General features: G+C 40.7%; 1 protein-coding gene across 3 annotated transcripts in view; it reads left to right on the top strand.

Moving 5' to 3' along the window:
• F8 (coagulation factor VIII) overlaps nt 1-19,672 on the top strand; it is a 135,170-nt gene that overhangs the window by 88,686 nt on the left and 26,812 nt on the right. The window contains exons 15-21 of one of the 3 annotated variants that reach the window (XR_011446413.1): nt 11,985-12,138; nt 13,752-13,964; nt 14,400-14,628; nt 14,818-15,000; nt 17,150-17,266; nt 18,273-18,344; nt 19,442-19,621. Coding sequence is in view for 1 of the 3 variants with exons in the window: in XM_070291927.1 (XP_070148028.1) it covers nt 11,985-12,138; nt 13,752-13,964; nt 14,400-14,628; nt 14,818-15,000; nt 17,150-17,266; nt 18,273-18,344; nt 19,536-19,621 (1,054 nt within the window). In the remaining 2 variants the exon portion in view is untranslated. Of the gene's footprint in view, nt 1-11,984; nt 12,139-13,751; nt 13,965-14,399; nt 14,629-14,817; nt 15,001-17,149; nt 17,267-18,272; nt 18,345-19,441; nt 19,622-19,672 lie in introns of those variants that run through there. The other 2 variants (XM_070291927.1, XM_070291928.1) reach the window with 2 other exon arrangements.

The raw sequence follows: 19,672 nt of genomic DNA, 5'->3' as shown, positions 1-19,672 counted from the left end.
GAAGTGATGCTATGTGATTTCCAAGGCTTTCTCAGAAAGTACAGATGTACCGATGTGAGAGTTGGACCATAAAGAAGGCTGAGCACCAAAGAATTGCTTTCAAATTGCAGTGGTGGAAAAGACTTTTAAGAGTCCCTTGGACTGCAAGGACATCAAACCAGTCCATGCTAAAGGATATCAACCCTAAATATTCACTGTAAGAACTTATGCTAAAGGTGAAGCTCCAATACTTTGACTCATTGGAAAAGACCCTGATGGGAAAGATTGAGGGCAGGAGAAGGGGGTGACAGAAGATAAGATGGGTGAATGGCATCACTGAGTCAGTGGACCTGAGTTTGAGCACACTCTGGGAGAGAGTGAAGGACGGAAAAGCCTGGTGTGCTGTAGTCCATGGGTCGCAAGAATTGGACACAACTTAGTGACTGAACAACAACAACAATCTCAGAAAGTATCATGCAGCTCACGTCTATCCCTTCAGATGCTCTCTCTGACCAAGAGTCCTGACTGAGTCCAACTTTCCAGCATTCTCCATCAAGGCAATAGACATGTGAATGAAGCCATTTTGAACCTTCCAGACTAACCCAGATGCCAGTTGAATACCACTGAGTGACATTAGACACCACGAAGAGAGAAACTATTAGCCACGCCCTGCTGGAACTCCAGACTTAACAGAATTGACAAGTACAATAAAAAACAGTTGTTGTTTTAAGCCACTAAATTTTTGAGGTAGTCTGTGATACAACAACATATAATCAGAAGAAAGAGGATAGAATGTGAAGGACTAACATATTTTTAATTGAAATCCCAAAAGGAAAGAGTGATTAGAAAAGAAACAACTACCAAATTATTCAGAAATTCCACTCCTGAGTATATATCCAAAGGAAATGAAAACACAAACTCAAAAAGATACATGCACCCCAACGCTGATAGAAGCATTATTTAGAATTGCCAAGATATGGAAGCAACCTAAGTATCCATCAACAGATGATTGATTAAGAAGGTGTGGTATACATACACACTGGAATATTACTCAGACATGAAAAATAACGAAACTTTGCCATTTCCAACAACATGGATGAATCTAGAGGCTATTATGCTTATGTTATCATATGTTATCACGTACATGTAGAAGCTGACAAATAAACAAGTGAATATACAAAACAAAAACAGATTCATAGATATAGAGAACAGACTTGTGGTTACCAGTGAGAAGAGGGTGAGAGGAGAAGAGGGATGTGGCTAGGGGACTGAAAGTTACAATCTACTATATATAAAAAGGATAGGTTGCAAGGGTGTGTTGTACAGCACAGAGAAATACAGCCATTATCTTGTGGTAACTTTAAATGGAGTATAATCTATTTTTTTTTTAAACTGTTGAGTTACCATGTTATATACCTGAAACCAATATGATGTTCTAAATAAACTATACTTCAATGTTTTAAAAAATCAGATAGACTTAACTCCAACTATTTTTTTAAGTAAATGTAGATAAGTTAAATGTATCAGTTAAAACATAAAAATGTGGCTTCCCTGGTGGTCCAGTGGTTAAGAATCTGCCTGCCAATGCAAGGGACCTGGGTTTGATCCGTGGTCTGGGATGATCCCACAAGCATGAGACAACTAAGCCCAGGCTCTCGAGCCCACCAGCCGTGACTTCTGAGCCTGCATGCTGCAACTACTGAAGCCCACACACCTAGAGTCCATGCTCCACAACAAGAGAAGGCACTGAAACAAGAAGCCCACACACCTCAACGAAGACCCAGCCCAGCCTAAATTTAATTGGTTTAAAACAATTTTCAAAACAATACAGAAAAGTGTCAGACTTCCTTAAAAATTTGTGCAAACTATATATTGTTTATAAGAGACACACTTAAAATCTAAGGATCTAAGTTAAGTAGAATTGTTGCCAAAAGAGTATGTGGGTAGGGTCCAGCTGCTTGCCACTCAAAAGCCAGTAAACAGGCCAGGCTGGTGGAAAGGAAAGTTTGCTTTATTTCAGATGCTGGCAACTGGTGATGGGGAGGGTGCCAAACATCTGTTCAAAGGCCAATCCCACAACCCGCCCCCCCCCATGACAAGCAGGGGGTGAGACTATTTATAGACAGAGTTGGGAGGGGGGAGGTTACATGCAGAAACAGCACAGTCATCTCTAACAGTCATCTTCAATTTTTCATCAGTGGTCTGACTAGCATCATCTTCAGTGTTTTAGGTACAGTTAATCTGCAGTTCTGGGCTGCACTTGTTCCCATTTATTTGCAGTCAATTCTTGGAATTGTGGCAACTCAAGTCCTGGGTACAGTCTGGTGATCATGTAGTTAACTTCTCCACCTGGTGTTTTGGTATCTATAAGAGAACTCGTAGGATATGGCTCAGAATATCATCTCTAGCCCTTGAGAAAGAACTAAAGGTCCTTGACTATGCTTAATGGCTATATTATATTATTTAGTCTCCTTAGATTGTTTTCCTTTGTTTCAGCATTTCTCACTTCTCTGACTAAATTTATTCTTTGACTGAAGTTTTCCACAGGCAAAAGGCAGGCAGGAGACATGGGGGGAGGCAAGGATCATAGAGTCCTGCTTTGTTTCAATCCCCCTTTTTCTTTGACACTCCTCAATCTTGAGGAGGAACAGATACTGAACAAGAAAGGCAATAAACTTTCATTATACCTGGACAAACATTTGAAAATTACTTGTCATCAAGACAGTATGGTACTGGCACAAAGACAGAAATATAGATCAATGGAACAAAATAGAAAGCCCAGAGATAAATCCATGCACCTATGGACACCTTATCTTTGACAGAGGAGGCAAGAATATACAATGGAGAAAAGACAATCTCTTTAACAAATGGTGCTGGGAAAACTGGTCAACCACTTGTAAAAGGATGAAACTAGAACACTTTCTAACACCATACACAGAAATAAACTCAAAATGGATCAAAGATCTAAACGCAAGACCAGAAACTATAAAACTCCTAGAGGAGAACATAGACAAAACACTCTTCAACATAAATCACAGCAGGATCCTCTATGACCCACCTCCCAGAATATTGGAAATAAAAGCAAAAATAAACAAATGGGACCTAATTAAACTTAAAAGCTTCTGCACAACAAAGGAAACTATAAGCAAGGTGAAAAGACAGCCTTCAGAATGGGAGAAAATAATAGCAAATGAAGCAACTGACAAAGAACTAATCTCAAAAATATACAAGCAACTCCTGCAGCTCAATTCCAGAAAAATAAATGGCCCAATCAAAAAATGGGCCAAAGAACTAAAGAGACATTTCTCCAAAGAAGACATACATGACTAACAAACACATGAAAAGATGCTCAACATCACTCATTATCAGAGAAATGCAAATAAAAACCACAATGAGGTACCATTTCACACCAGTCAGAATGGCTGCTATCCAAAAGTCTATAAGCAATAAATGCTGGAGAGGGTGTGGAGAAAAGGGAACCCTCTTACACTGTTGGTGGGAATGCAAACTAGTACAGACACTATGGAGAACAGTGTGGAGATTCCTTAAAAAAAACTGGACATAGAAGTGCCATATGACCCAGCAGTCCCACTGCTGGGCATACACAGTGAGGAAACCAGAATTGTAACAGACACGTGTACCCCAATGTTCATCGCAGCACTGTTTATAATAGCCAGAACATGGAAGCAACCTAGATGTCCATCAGCAGACGAATGGATAAGAAAGCTGTGGTACACATACACAATGGAGTATTACTCAGCCATTAAAAACATACATTTGAATCAGTTCTAATGAGGTGGATGAAACTGGAGCCTATTATACAGAGTGAAGTAAGCCAGAAAGAAAAATACCGATAGAGTATACCAACGCATATATATGGAATTTAGAAAGATGGTAACGATAACCCTGTATGTGAGACAGCAAAAGAGACACAGGTGTATAGAACAGTCTTTTGGACTCTGTGGGAGAGGGCGAGGGTTGGATGATTTGGGAGAATGGCATTGAAACATCTATAATATCATATGTGAAACAAATCTCCAGACCAGGCTTGATGCATGATACAGGATGCCCGGGGCTGGTGCACTGGGATGACCCAGAGGGATGGTATAGGGAGGCAGGTGGGAGGGGGGTTCAGGATGGGGAACATGAGTACACCCGTGGAGGATTCATGTTGATGTATGGCAAAGCCAATGCAATATTGTAAAGTAATTAGCCTCCAACTAAAATAAAGAAATTTATGTTAAAAAGACAGGAAAAAAAAACAAAAGAAATGAAGCAAAACAGAAATAAATCTCTTAACAAGTATAATAATAAATATGCAAAATAAATCATTTTATAAACATCAAAAAAAAAATCTAAACCTGAGCACCAAAGAATTGATGCTTTTGAACTGTGGTGTTGGAGAAGACACCTGAGAGTCCCTTGGACTACAAGGAGATCCAACCAGTACATCCTAAAGGAAATCAGTCCTGAATATTCATTGGAAGGACTGATGTTGAAGCTGAAACTCCAATACTTTGGCCACCTGATGTGAAGAACTGGCTCATTTGAAAAGACCCTGATGCTGGGAAGAATCAAGGGCAGGAGGAGAGGGGGTTGACAGAGGATGAGATGGTTGGATGGCATCACTGACTCAATGGACATGAGTTTGAGTAAACTCCAGGAGTTGGTGATGAACAGGGAGGCCTGGCGTGCTGCAGCCCATGGGGTCACAAAGAGCTGACCACGACTGAGCGACTGAACTTAACTGATGTCCAAAACATCAATAAAGAAGTTGACTCTTAAACAACACCAGTTTGAACGAAGAGGGTCAACTTAAACGAATCTATTTTTCGGTAGTAAATACTACAGTACTACACAGTCTGAAGTTGCTTGCATCCTTAGATACCAAGGAACCAAAGATAGAGAGGGCTAACTATAAATTATACTCAGATTAATCTCCTTGTTGGTCAAGGGTCAACTGTAGAAGATTTGAACACAATTAACAAAGCACACCCAGGGACTTCCCTGGTGGTCCAGTGGTTGACAGTCCACCTGTCAATGCCGGGGATATGGGTTCTACCCCAGTCTGGGACAATTCCACATGCCTTGGGGCAACTAAGCCCATGCACAACAACTGCTGAGCCCATGGTCTAGAACCCATGCTCTGCAACAAGAGAAGCCACTGCAATGAGAAGCCCATACACTGCAACTAGAGAGTAGCCTACATTCTCCAAAACTAAAGAAAGCACTTAAGCGGCAGTGAAGACCCAGAGCAGCCAGAAATAAATAAAGTAAAAAAAAATCACACCCAGCAAGTGCAGCTTTAACATTTTTTCAAGTTCACATGGAGTATTTAATAAAGTAGATCTTATCAAACCAGTCCATTCTGAAGGAGATCAACCCTGGGATTTCTTTGGAAGGAATGATGCTAAAGCTGAAACTCCACTTTGGCCACCTCATGCAAAGAGTTGACTCATTTGAAAAGGCTCTGATGCTGGGAGGGATTGGGGGCAGGAGGAGAAGGGGGCAACAGAGGATGAGATGGCTGGATGGCATCACTGACTCGATGGACGTGAGTCTGAGTGAACTCCGGGATTTGGTGATGGACAGGGAGGCCTGGCGTGCTGCGATTCATGGGGTCTCAAAGAGTCAGACATGACTGAGTGACTGAACTGAACTGAACTGAACTGAACTGATGCTATGCCACAAAACAAGAAATTTTAATTCATTACATATCATATCTAAGGTGTCATATATGTAAAATAGAAATAAATTACTTTATCTTGAGAAAGAGTATCTACAAAAATGTACACCAAGCATCGTATTTAATGCTGATCCATTGAAAGCTTTCCTTTAGATATCAGGAACAAATCACCACTTTTCATTATCATCACTTCTATTCAATACTGTACTGAACACTCAAGCAGTTAAAACATTGGAGTACTGGGGAAGTCCCTAGCCAAGACCCTGTTGAAGAACAGGAACAAGATAGGAAGAATTGCTGTATAACACATTGAGACTTATTTTAAAGCTATGGTAATGTAATAGCTGGACTATAAAGAAAACTGAGAACCGAAGAATTGATGCTTTTGAACTATGGTGTTGGAGAAAACTCTTGAGAATCCCTTGGAATGCATGGAGATCAAATCAGTCAATCCTAAAGGAAATCACTCCTGAATATTCATTGGAAGAACTGATGCTGAAGCTGAAGCTCCAGTACTCTGATGTGAAGAACTGACTCATTGGAAAAGACCCTGATGCTGGGAAAGACTGAAGGCAGGAGGAGAAGGGGATGACAGAGGATGAGATGGTTGAATGGCATCACTGACTGGATAGACATGAGTTTGAGCAAGCTCCAGGAGTTGCCAACGGACAGGGAAGCCTGGTGTGCTGCAGTCCATGGGGTCATGAAGAGTCAGACACAACTGAGCAACTGAACTGAACTGAGAGTAATAATTGGCATAGGAGTAAACAAATAAGTCAGTGAAACAGAACAGGAAATGCAAAACTAGATTCACACATATATAGGCATTTGACTTATGAAAAAGGTGTCACAGAAGAACACTTTTCAATAAATATGCTGGAAATAATTGATATACATATGGAAAAACATTAAATTGGATCCCTAATTCATACCAGGCTCAAAAAATCCACTCACTGTGGGTTCCAAGTCTAAATATAAATGTAAAACCATAAACCTCTTAGAAAGAAAAAATAAGAGAATATCTCAACAATGTCAGGGTAAGAAAAGAAAGAATTGATATTAAGATACAAAAATAATTATGAAAATTTTAAATAAATTTCACTACATTAAAATTACCAACTTATGCTCATCATGAGATAACAAAAAGGGAATGCAAAATTAACCACAGAAGGAAAGATGTTTGCAGCACAAAAGACCATCAAAGACTTACATCAAGAATATATAGAGTACTCCTTTGAATCAATAAGAAAAAAATCAGATTTCTCAATAGAAAAATTGGCAAAATACAGGGGAAAAAAAAACAAGCTTGTGTAGGCATACCACAAAAGAGGAAATCCAAATGACTACTACCCATAATAAAAGATGCTTAATTAACCTCATTATTAACCAGGAGATGCAAAACAAAACCTCATACACACTGCTATCTAACCATTAGAATGGCCCAAAATGCAAAAATACAGTCAATATCAAGTGTCTATGAAGATTTGGAGCAAATGGAAATCTCATACATTGCTGATGAAAATGGAAAATGATACAACCACTTGGGAAAACAGTGTGGTATTATCTGCCTGGGCTCCCCAGGTGGTGCTAATGGTAAAGAACTCACCTGCCAATGCAGGAGACATAAGAGACACAGGTTCGATCCCTGGTTTGGGAAGATCCCCTGGAGGAGGAAATGGCAACCCACTCCAGTATTCTTGCCTGGGAAATCCCATGGACAGAGGAGTGTGGCAGGCTACAGTCCAGGGGATTGCAAAAAGAGTCAGATACGATTTGGAGACTAAACAACAACAGTATATACCAAAGCTGAACATATGCATACTCAGCAATTCCACTCCTAGATATGTGCCCAACAGAAATGCATATATAAGTTTATCAAAAGACGTGTATTTGAAGATTCACATCAGGACTATGTATAAGCACCAAAAATTACAAATGACTCCAGTGCCCATGATTGTGTTATATTTGCAGAATGGAATACTATACAACAATACACATGAACAAACTGTAGCTACACACAATGAAGATGAATCACAACTATAATGCTCAGTAAAAGAAGCTAGAAACTAAAGAATCTATGCAATATGATTCCATTTGCATACTTCAAAAACAGGCAAAAATAAACTATATGCTTTAGATATGTAGACATAATTGGTACAATTATGAACAAAATGAAATAAATATTTATAAACATCAGAATGGGGTTTACCTTTAGTGGAAACAGAAAGGATGTGATTGGAAAGGCAGATAACAGTGAGACTTCTGGGCTTCTGGCAAAGTTCTTGATCTTGGTAGTGGTTGCATTTTTGAACCAAAAGCATTTATGTTTCATGCATTTTAAGTTCACAATTTTAACAGAATTTTTAAAAAGTAAAAAAAAAAGTGGCCCAAGGACTGAACACTGAGGCTCTCATATTTAGAATATGTTTATAAACCCTACATCCATTCAACATTCAACATATATTTTCTGAGCACCTACTATGTGCCAGGCACGTGTTCCAGCAGCTGAGAGTACAGCAGTGGACAAAACAGACAAACCCCCCTCCTTTCATGGATCTCACATACTAGAGAAGCCTGAAGAGTATATCAAGGGGGACAGAGTGATCAACTATGAAACATGTTACTTAGATGTCGAGTAAGACGAGGACATAACAAAACTGACCACTTTGATAAGCCACTTGCATGTGTAAGGGCTTCCATGGTGGTTCAGACAGTAAAGAACCCACTTGCAATGCAGGTGACCTAGGTTCGATCCCTGGGTCAGGAAGATACTCTGGAGAAGAAAATGGCAACCCACTCCAGTATTCTTGCCTGGAGAATTCCATGGACAGAGGAGACTGGGCATGCTACAGTCCATGGAATTGCAAAGTGTCAGACCAGAGACGACTGAGTGACTAACACATATTGCATTTGGATATTACCTAAATATGGATGATCTTCATCCAGACCCCTCTTTTGGACTCCTGATCTCTGTGAATTTGCCAGTATAAATCATATGTATCCAAACTGTATACCCCAACCTACTCCTCTAGGGTTCTCCAGCTAAATGAATTGCATCACCATCCATTCATTTGCCCAAATTAGAAACCTAGAAGTTATCTTTAATCCCTCTTTATCCCTTCCCCTCCCCATGACACTTCCAGTTCATCATCAGTTCAGTTCAGTTCAGTTCAGTCGCTCAGTCAGGTCTGAATCTTTGCGACCCCATGAATCACAGCACACCAGGCCTCCATGTCCATCACCAACTCCTGGAGTTCACTCAAACTCATGTCCATCAAGTCGGTGATGCCATCCAGCCATCTCATCCTCTGTCGTCCCCTTCCCCTCCTGCCCTCAATCCCTCCCAGCATCAGGGTCTTTTCCAATGAGTCAACTCTTTGCATGAGGTGGCCAAACTATTGGAGTTTCAGCTTCAGCATCAGTCCTTCCAAAGAACACCCAGGACTGATCTCCTTTAGGATGGACTGGTTGGATCTCCTTGCAGTACAAGGGACTCTCAAGAGTCTTCTCCAACACCACAGTTCAAAAGCATCAATTCTTCGGCGCTCAGCCTTCTTCACAGTCCAACTCTCACATCCATACATGACCACTGGAAAAACCATAGCCTTCACTAGACGGACTTTTGTTGGCAAAGTAATATCTCTGCTTTTCAATATGCTATTTAGGTTGGTCATAACTTTCCTTCCAAGGCGTAAGCATCTTTTAATTTCATGGCTGCGGTCACCATCTGCAGTGATTTTGGAGCCCAGAAAAAATTCTGACACTGTTTCTACTGTTTCCCCATCTATTTGCCATGAAGTGATGGGACCGGATGCCATGATCTTCGTTTTCTGAATGTTGAGCTTTAAGCGAACATTTTCACTCTCCTCTTTCTCTTTCATCAAGAGGCTTTTTTGTTCCTCTTCACTTTCTGCCATAAGGGTGGTGTCATCTGCATATCTCAGGTTATTGATACTTCTCCCGGCAATCTTGATTCCAGCTTGTGCTTCTTCCAGCCCAGCGTTTCTCATGATGTACCCTGCATATAAGTTAAATAAGCAGGGTGACAGTATATAGTCTTGATGTACTCCTTTTCCTATTTGGAACCCGTCTGTTGGTCCATGTCCAGTTCTAACTGTTGCTTCTTGACCTGCATATAGGTTTCTCAAGAGGCAGGTCAGGTGGTCTGGTATTCCCATCTCTTTCAGAATTTTCCACAGTTTATTGTGATCCACACAGTCAAAGGCTTTGGCATAGTCAATAAAGCAGAAATAGATGTTTTTCTAGAACTCTTTGCTTTTTCCATGATCCATCAAATGTTGGCAATTTGATCTCTGGTTCCTCTGCCTTTTCTAAAACCAGCTTGAACATCTGGAAATTCATGGTTCACGTATTGCTGAAGCCTGGCTTGGGGAATTTTAAGCGTTGCTTTACTAGCATGTGAGATGAGTGCAATTGTGTGGTAGTTTGAGCAGTCTTTGGCATTGCCTTTCTTTGGGATTGGAATGAAAACTGACCTTTTCCAGTCCTGTGGCCACTGCTGAGTTTTCCAAATTTGCTGGCATATTGAGTGCAGCACTTTCACAGCATCATCTTTCAGGATTTGAAATAGCTCAACTGGAATTCCATCACCTCCACTAGCTTTGTTCGTAGTGATGCTTCCTAAGGCCCACTTGACTTCACATTCCAGGATGTCTGGCTCTAGGTGAGTGATCACACCATCGTGATTATCTTGGTCGTGAAGATATTTTTTGTACAGTTCTTCTGTGTATTCTTGCCACCTCTTCTTAATATCTTCTGCTTCTGTTAGGTCCATACCATTTCTGTCCTTTATCGAGCCCATCTTTGCATGAAATGTTCCTGTGGTATCTCTAATTTTCTTGAAGAGATCTCTAGTCTTTCCCATTCTATTGTTTTCCTCGATCTCTTTGCATTGATCGCTGAGGAAGGCTTTCTTATCTCTCCTTGCTATTCTTTGGAATTCTGCATTCAGATGCTTATATCTTTCCTTTTCTCCTCTGCTTCTTGCGTCTCTTCTTTTCACAGCTATTTGTAAGGCCTCCTCAGACGGCCATTTTGCTTTTTTGCATTTCTTTTCCATGGGGATGCTCTTGATTCCTGTCTCCTGTACAGTGTCATGAATCTCCATCCATAGTTCATCAGGCACTCTGTCTATCAGATCTAGTGCCTTAAATCTATTTCTCACTTCCGCTGTATAATCATAAGGGATTTGATTTAGGTCACACCTGAATGGTCTAGTGGTTTTCCCCACTTTCTTCAATTTAAGTCTGAATTTGGCAATAAGGAGTTCATGATCTGAGCCACAGTCGGCTCCTGGTCTTGTTTTTGCTGACTGTATAGAGCTTCTCCATCTTTGGCTGCAAATATAATCAATCTGATTTTGGTGTTGACCATTTGTTGATGTCCATGTGTAGAGTCTTCTCTTGTGCTGTTGGAAGAGGGTGTTTGCTATGACCAGTGTGTTCCCTTGGCAAAACTCTATTAGCCTTTGCCCTGCTTCATTCCATACTCCAAAGCCAAATTTTCCCGTTACTCCAGAATATGGTCCACTGGAGAAGGGAATGGCAAGCCACTTCAGTATTCTTGCCTTGAGAACCTCATTAACAGTATGAAAAGGCAAAATGATAGGATACTGAAAGGGGAACTCCCAGGGTCGATAGGTGCCCAATATGTACTGGAGATCAGTGGAGAAATAACTCCAGAAAGAATGAAGGGATGGAGCCAAAGCAAAAACAATACCCAGTTGTGGATGCGACTGGTAATAGAAGCAAGGTCCGATGCTGTAAAGAGCAATATTGCATAGGAACCTGGAATGTCAGGCCCATGAATCAAGGCAAATTGGAAGTGGTCAAACAGGAGATGGCAAGAGTGAACATCGACATTCTAGGAATCAGCGAACTAAAATGGACTGGAATGGGTGAATTTAACTCAGATGACCATTATATCTACTACTGTGGGCAGGAATCCCTTAGGAGAAATGGAGTAGCCATCATGGTCAACAGAAGAGTCCAGAATGCAGTACTTGGATGCAATCTCAAAAACGACAGAATGATCTCTGTTCATTTCCATGGCAAACCATTCAATATCATGGTAATCCAAGCCTATGCCCCTACCAGTAACGCTGAAGAAGCTGAAGTTGAACGGTTCTATGAAGACCTACAAGACCTTTTAGAACTAACACCCCAAAATGATGTCCTTTTCATTATACGGGACTGGAATGCAAAAGTAGGAATTCATTATCAGTTCTATTAAATGCATCTCTTTTCTACTCACCTAGGGCATGAAGATATTGCTTTTCCTCTGCTTTTTTTTTTACCAGGTCTCAGAATGGAGGAGTCCCTCAGTTCAAAAAGGTGGTATTCGAGGAATTTACTGATGGCTCCTTTACTCAGGCCGTATACCGTGGACAATTAAATGAACACCTGGGACTCTTGGGACCATATATAAGAGCAGAAGTGGAAGACAATATCATGGTAAGTTGAGGACAATGGGATTACAAGAAAATTGATCCATATGTGTTTTTTTAATTTCTGATTATAAAAATACTATTTTCACACTTTCAAAAAGTTTAAAGTATAGAAAATAAGAAAATTGAAAAATAACCCCATAATTATCATTTTTCTCTATGTTCTTATGTTTTTCCTATGTATTTTCCTTATGTATTCAAAATTATGCAATTCATCATTCTACTTCTTTTTAAAATAAATGTTATAAACATTCTTTATGTTATTAAACACACTACATATGTTTTTCAACTGAAAGAATATTAGTTCATTATATGATTTTATGGTTTATTTAACTGTTTTTCTTTGAACAACCTTTTAGATAGTTTCTTTTTTTTCCACTGTTTAAGTAATGATGTCATCACAATTCTTTTCCCAGGATAAAATTCCAGAAGTGCAATGTACAGGAACATTTTAAGTCTTTCTCTAACAAATTATCTGTTAATGTTCTTTGCATAGTTGAATTTTTGGAGTGAATGCTTTTCTTGTTAATTTGTATTACCATATATATTATAGATCATTGATATATTAATGATCATTGGTCATTTTAGTGAATACTATTTTTCTAAGTTTATTTTCTTTTAATTTTATATATGTTGTGTCTGACTCTTTATGACCCTGTGGACTGCAGCCTGCCAGGCTCCTCTGTCCATGGGATTCTCCAGACAAGAAAAGTGGAGTGGGTTGCCATGCCTTCCTCTAGGCGATTTTCCTAACCCAAGGATCAAACCCATGTCTCCCACATTGCAGGCAGATTCTTTACTGTCTGAGCTACCAGGAAAGCCCAATTTTATATATAGTGATTTTTAAAATAAAATATGTTTGAAGTTTTAGGTAGTAACCCATAAATCTTTCCTTTATGACACTTTGATAGCTTTTATGTTTATAAAAATCCTTCCCTATACAGAGATTTATTTTCTTAAAATCACCTATATTTTCTTCAACTTTCTTTTACAGTTTAATTTCTTAACATCTAACTTTTTAATCCAATAATAATTCCTGTAGACTAGAATTTGCTTTGGCGCTGTATGAGCCAAAGATCAAGATAGTTTTATTTTTTTTCTAGAAACAGTCATCCATTGTCCCAACTGATTGTTTACAGGAAGGATATAGAAGGTTCTAAAATTATAGGATTTTGAGTGAATTTATTCTGACTTGAATTTTACTTTCCATATGTCCCATGAAAATGTATAACTTTTTAATTAAAAAAAGAAAAGTCTTGTATAAGGAGCATATGTAATCATCCTGGCATTTGTCATGAAGAACTTTAAGAGGATCAGTTCCTGGGGTTATGGTCTCTTAAAACCCCTGTGGTCATATTTTCTCTTTTACTTTAGAATTTCTTTTAAGGATTTAGCAATTTTCTCCTTTGTAACTGTGAGTTCATGTCTTAAAGACTGTGGAAATGAAAAATGTCTCAGTTTCTTTCACAGATCTTTAGGTTTGGGTTCTAATAACATACCGATTCCTCCAGGTATTGAAAACCTGAATAACACCCCCTAAATAGGCATTGCTATTAGGGATGTAAGAACTTTACAAGATCCTAAAACATAATACTTGCCTTTTTCTCTCTTCCTCTGCAGGTAACTTTCAAAAACCAGGCCTCTCGTCCCTACTCCTTCTATTCTAGCCTTATTTCTTATAACGGAGATCAGAGACAAGGAGCAGAACCTCGAAAAAAGTTTGTCAAGCCTAATGAAACCCAAAGCTACTTTTGGAAAGTGCAGCACCATATGGCACCCACCAAAGATGAGTTTGACTGCAAAGCCTGGGCTTACTTTTCTGATGTTGATCTGGTAAGCAGGGCTCCTTTGTGCTGGCCCTTTCCTGCTTTGAAAGAAAGAGTCTCAGAACTTCCCTGACAGTCTCATGGTTAAGACTCTGTGCCTTCACTGCAGGGGACACAGGTTCAATCCCTGGTCAGGAGCTGAGATCCCACATGCCCTGAGGTGCAGCCAAAAAGTAAAGTGTTAAAAAAAAAGAAAAGGTCTTCTTTGTGTCAGCTGCTAAGAAGTGTGGGATTTATCCCCAGCATAATGGGAAGTTTTCAATAGGGGAGGTGTCAGCATATTTATGTTGTAGACATATCACTCAGGAATCTACTAAAGAGGAAGAATTGTCCCATGGGAAGCTGCAGAATGGGGTGGAGGGTCATAAAAGCTGATGAGAAATCCCCTCTGGTTCCTGAGTGAGAGAACATTCGCTCCTAGAACTAATGTCTTTCCTTTCAGGAAAAAGATGTGCACTCAGGCTTGATTGGCCCCATTCTGATCTGCCGTGTGGACACGCTGAGTGCTGCTCATGGGAGACAAGTGACAGTACAGGAATTCGCTCTGTTTTTCACCATTTTTGATGAGACCAAGAGCTGGTACTTTGCCGAAAACATGGCAAGGAACTGCGTGGCACCCTGCCATGTCCAGCCAGAGGACCCTACTTTCCAAGAAAAGTATCGCTTCCATGGTAATGCAGTCCACACCCAAATCTCATTTGCCGTGAAGTGAGCCTGGAGCCTGAGGCTGGGATGTTGCACGATTTGAGAGTATATGGATGAGAGTGCAGTCTTCCTAGGAATCCATCCTTTTGGCTGGAATGGAGGGAAAGACCCAGGCACAATAGACATTAACAGCTTTCTCTGTGTTCTTTGTCTAGCAATCAATGGCTATGTGATGGATACACTCCCTGGCTTAGTCATGGCTCAGCATCAAAGGATTAGGTGGTATCTGCTCAGCATGGGCAGCAATGAAAATATCCATTCCATTCATTTCAGTGGCCATGTGTTCACTGTGCGAAAAACGGAGGAGTATAAAATGGCGGTCTACAATCTCTACCCAGGTACAAACCAGTTTGCGCTCTGTCTTCAACTTCCTGTGCTTGCTGAAGAGCTCCTTTCAAGGTCTAGGCCCTGGGGATATGTCCCTTGAACAAAGAAGAGAGATCATAAAGAACTTAGCAAACGAACATGATCATTTAAGATACAGATAATGTGCTGTAAAGGAAACAGAGCAGAATCAATGGACAATGGATGTCCCAGCACTTTCCTAGAAAAAGAGGATTTTTCTCCCAACTCGAATCCCACAGGGCACCAATAGTGATTGGTTCCAATCACCAATTAGTGATTCCCAAAGAGTGATTGGTTTATGTATGAAGAACAAATTTTGATTAAACACTGCTCCCACTGTTGATCAAAACAGAATATCATCTTAATTCTCAAATGTTCCTTTAAAACAGGTTCTGAACTTCCCTGGTGATCCAGTGCTGGTTTTAGTGCTTCTACCACAGGGCACACAGTTTTGATCACTGATCGGGGAACTAAGATCCCATATACCTCACAGTGCAGGCAAAACAGAAGGAAGGAAAAAAATAGGTTTAATAGTGGAACTAAACTTCTGTTTCTGTGTAAAAATTCTGATAAGCCCAGTGACTTTTCTTGCTGACTCTTGAGTAATGGACAGGCCTGCAGTCACTTCACGTCACAAAGAAAATTCAAGTCAGACATCATAATGTCCACTTCAACACATTAATCAAAGAAAAATTTCCCCCTTTTTTCTTGGCTGTGCCACACGGCAGGCGGGATCTTAGTTCCCTGACCAGGGATACAAACTCCGCCCCATGAAATGGAAACATAGAGTTGTAACCAGTGGACTGCCGGGGAAATTCCATTCTTCATTAAAATTCTGAATTTCCTTTTATAAGGTTTTATTCTAGATTTTCAGCAAGAGGCACCTCCTTCTGGGTTTCATGACAAGTGCTCTGCTATGGCATTCAGTGGGTCCTTTCGCTCTGAAATCATGCATTTCATTCTTAAGCTTTAGAGGATTTTTCTCCTTATCATTTCTCTGATTCCCGCCCCCTCCTTTTGTTTTCTTTCCTTGCAGAACTTTCATTAGAAAAGTCTTGGACTTCTTTATCTTCTATGACTCAGTTTCCCTCATTTCCTTCTGTTTGCTTGCCTTTTTGCATTATGTCCTTAGGTTTCTCTTCCAGATCACTAATTTGGCCTTTAGCTTCGGAACTTGATTTTAACCTCAATATCTCCTTCCTATGCTTCCCCCTGCACTCCTGTCTGGTTGCTGCTTTGAACCGTAGCTTGGAGGGGGGAGAGATAAGGGATATCACCACTGTCTGCACCTGGCAGATATTTAAAGTGAAAGTGAAAAGTCAAAGTGCAAGTCGCTCAGTTGTGTCTGACTCTTTGCGACCCCATGGACTATAGTCCATGGGATTCTCCAGGCCAGAATACTGGAGTGGGTAGCCTTTCCATTCTCCAGGGGATCTTCCCAACCCAGGGATCAAACCCAGGTCTCCTGCATTGCAGGCGGATTCTTTGCCAGCTAAGCCACCAGGGAAGCCCAAGAAGACTGGAGTGGGTAGCCTAACCCTTCTCCAACTGATCTTCCTGACCCAGGAATTGAACTGGGGCCTCCTGCATTGCAGGCAGATTCTTTACTGAGCTCTCAGGGAAGCACGGCAGATATTTAAAGAGGACTCTTTCTCTGGTGGGGTACTTTCAGGGGCTCTGCAGAAACTCCTTTGGGGGACCCTCTTACATGAAATCCTCTTGACTTGGTTGATTTTACCTTTATTCTGGATGGTCACTTATCACTCAGCCTTCAGCCCCTCAGCATTCACCTCTAGCTTCTTGCTCCTAGGGTTACTTTACTCATTGAGGCAGGGAGCCCACATCTTGTCAATGAGAAATCCACCTCTGGCTCTGCCAAGCCTTGAGAGTGCAGGCCAGTCCTAATGCAGTAGCTTTCTCCCATCTCCACCCCTGAAGCATCCGGGTACTCTTTCTCACCCTTTCCCCAGGGTCAGAACTTCACCTCGTCTCCAGCTGCAGGGGCTACATCACAGGCGCTTTGGGTCAAAGAGTGGTGCAACTGACTTGGCTAGATCTCCTCTGATGTTCTGCATAATCTGATGTATCTTACGCCCGTTTTGGTGAGAGGAAGTCACTCTTCTGCCTTCTGGTTTTGCTAAGGTGTCTTTGAGACCGTGGAAATGCTACCATCCAAGGTTGGGACTTGGCGGATAGAATGTCTTATTGGCGAGCACCTACAAGCTGGGATGAGCACTCTCTTCCTGGTGTACAGCAAGGGTGAGTGGCACTGGGCACTTGACCGCTTTCCACCTCCTCAAAGGGTGGCCTTTGCCAAGAACTTCATACAAGCTCACAGTCATTACCAAATCTAAAATGAATATTGCGGGCAGAAATCAGAATCCTCAGAGGAGGGCGGATCTGCCTGAAGCTTTGAACACTTTAACACTGAAGTCCCAAGAGCTCCAGGAGCAAATTTTGAAGCTTAATTTTGGTCCTGTTATGAAGCATAACTCTCATATATCATCTGGAAGAAGTTGAGTTTTAATCCTCAACAAGGAGAGAACCACTGGTATACTTATGGATGGACCCTAGTTTTCAGTTCAGTTTAGTTGCTCAGTCACGTCCGACTCTTTGCAACCCCATGTACCAAAGCATGCCAGGCCTCCCTGTCCAACACCAACTCCCGGAATTTACTCAAACTCATGTCCATTGAGTCGGTGATACCATCCAACCATCTCATCCTCTGTCATCCCCTTCTCCTGCCTTCAATTTTTCCCAGCATCAGGGTCTTTTCCAATGAGTCAGTTCTTCCCATCAGGTGGCCAAAGTATTGGAGTTTCAGCTTCAACATCAGTCCTTCCAATGAACACCCAGGACTGATCTCCTTTAGGATGGACTGGGTGGATCTCCTTGCAGTCCAAGGCACTCTCAAGTGTCTTCTCTAACACCACAGTTCAAAAGCATCAGTTCTTTGGTGCTCAGCTTTCTTTATAGTCCAGTTCACATCCATACACGACTACTGGAAAAACCATAGCCTTGACTAGATAGATCTTTGTTGGCAAAGTAATGTTTTTGCTTTACTCAGTTGCAAAATCTGAGTAGTTCTAGTGCCTTCCTGTTGGAACTAGTTAAATAAGATAGTACAATAAAAATCTTGCATCCAATTCTTGCCATGTAGTATACACTAAAAAATATGAGCATTTCTTGGTGTTCTCATTGACCTGCATTTGTGAAGCTCTGTTTCTGCACTTCTAATGATTGTGCTCCCCTGGTTTGATTTCAGAGTGTCAAATTCCACTGGGAATGGCTTCTGGACGCATTAGAGATTTTCAGATTACAGCTTCAGGACAATATGGTAAACAGTATTCCTTTCTCTCAAAGCACTGAGCTGATTATATGGTTTTTTATTTCTGTTGGAAAGATTCAGATAAACAATCCATCTTCATGCTTCTATAAATTCTACTCCATAGGTGCCTCTCAATCTATTTTCTTTTCTCACCCAAGTAATGCATCTGCCTCTTTAAATGTCCTGCCTGCCTTCCACGTGGCTTCCCTTCAATCCATTCTCTTCGCTGTAGCATGAAGCTGCATTTTTCTCAAACTGTAGCCCACAGGTCACATCCAGTCCATCACTTGATTTTGTATGGCCTTCAAGCTAAGAATTATTTTTCTATTCTTAAATGATTGGGGGAAAACAAAAGGAGAAGAATATTTCATGACATGTGAAAACTATATGAAATTCTAATTCCAGTGTTCATAAAGAAGCCACACTTGTTCATTTACAATTATCTGTGGGCACTTTCACTGTGTGTGTGTGTCTGTGTTTGTTAGTTGCTCAGTTATGTCCGACTTTCTGCAACCCCATGGACTGTAGCCTGCCAGGCTCCTCTGTCTATGGGATTCTTCAGGCAAGAGTACTGGAGTGGATTACCATTCCCTTCTCCAGAGAATCTTCCCCACCCAGGGATTGAACCCTGGTCTCCTACATTGCAGGCAGATTCTTTACCATTTGAGCTACAGGGAAGTCTCTGTAGCTTTCGCTCTACAACAGCATTTAAATGTCACAACACCAGATGATAAAGGCTAAATTATTTACAGGAAAAAAGTTTGCCAAACTCCATTTTAGAGGCGAAAAAAACATTTGAAAAAGATGTTTGAGAAATATATACCAAAATAGTACTATTTTTCTTTGGGTGGATGATGTTTTATACTTCTTTTATTTTTTTAACTTATGTTTTCTTTTTATTTCTTATTTCTCTCCAGTGAACATAGATTATGTAATAGAGAAATAATATTAATTGATGGTGCAGGTGACACATTAGTATTAGCTAAGTAGAGGTACAAAAAATCAACAAACTTACTAAATTTTAGAAAATAAAATAGACAAGAAGGACAAGCCAAACACTTCAGTAGTCATTGATATTACTCTGCTTTATACCTTTGTCTTCACAGCTAGGATTAACCTTTCTCAAGAGAGTAATTTTATTCCTACGTGTCCAGGACCAACCCAGCTGAATCTAATCTCTCTTCCCTTTCTCGAGCAAAGGACAGTGGGCCCCAAAGCTGGCCAGACTTCATTATTCTGGATCAATCAATGCCTGGAGCACCAAGGATCCCTCTCCTTGGATCAAGGTTAGAAAATGCATTGCATTCCATCACATCACACATTCCTTTGGCAAGCTC

Source organism: Ovis canadensis, chromosome X (genome assembly GCF_042477335.2).
Source record: "Ovis canadensis isolate MfBH-ARS-UI-01 breed Bighorn chromosome X, ARS-UI_OviCan_v2, whole genome shotgun sequence".
Lineage (NCBI taxonomy): Eukaryota > Metazoa > Chordata > Mammalia > Artiodactyla > Bovidae > Ovis > Ovis canadensis.
The sequence above is the reverse complement of the archived record's forward strand: the minus strand, read 5'-3'. Positions and strand labels throughout refer to the sequence as shown.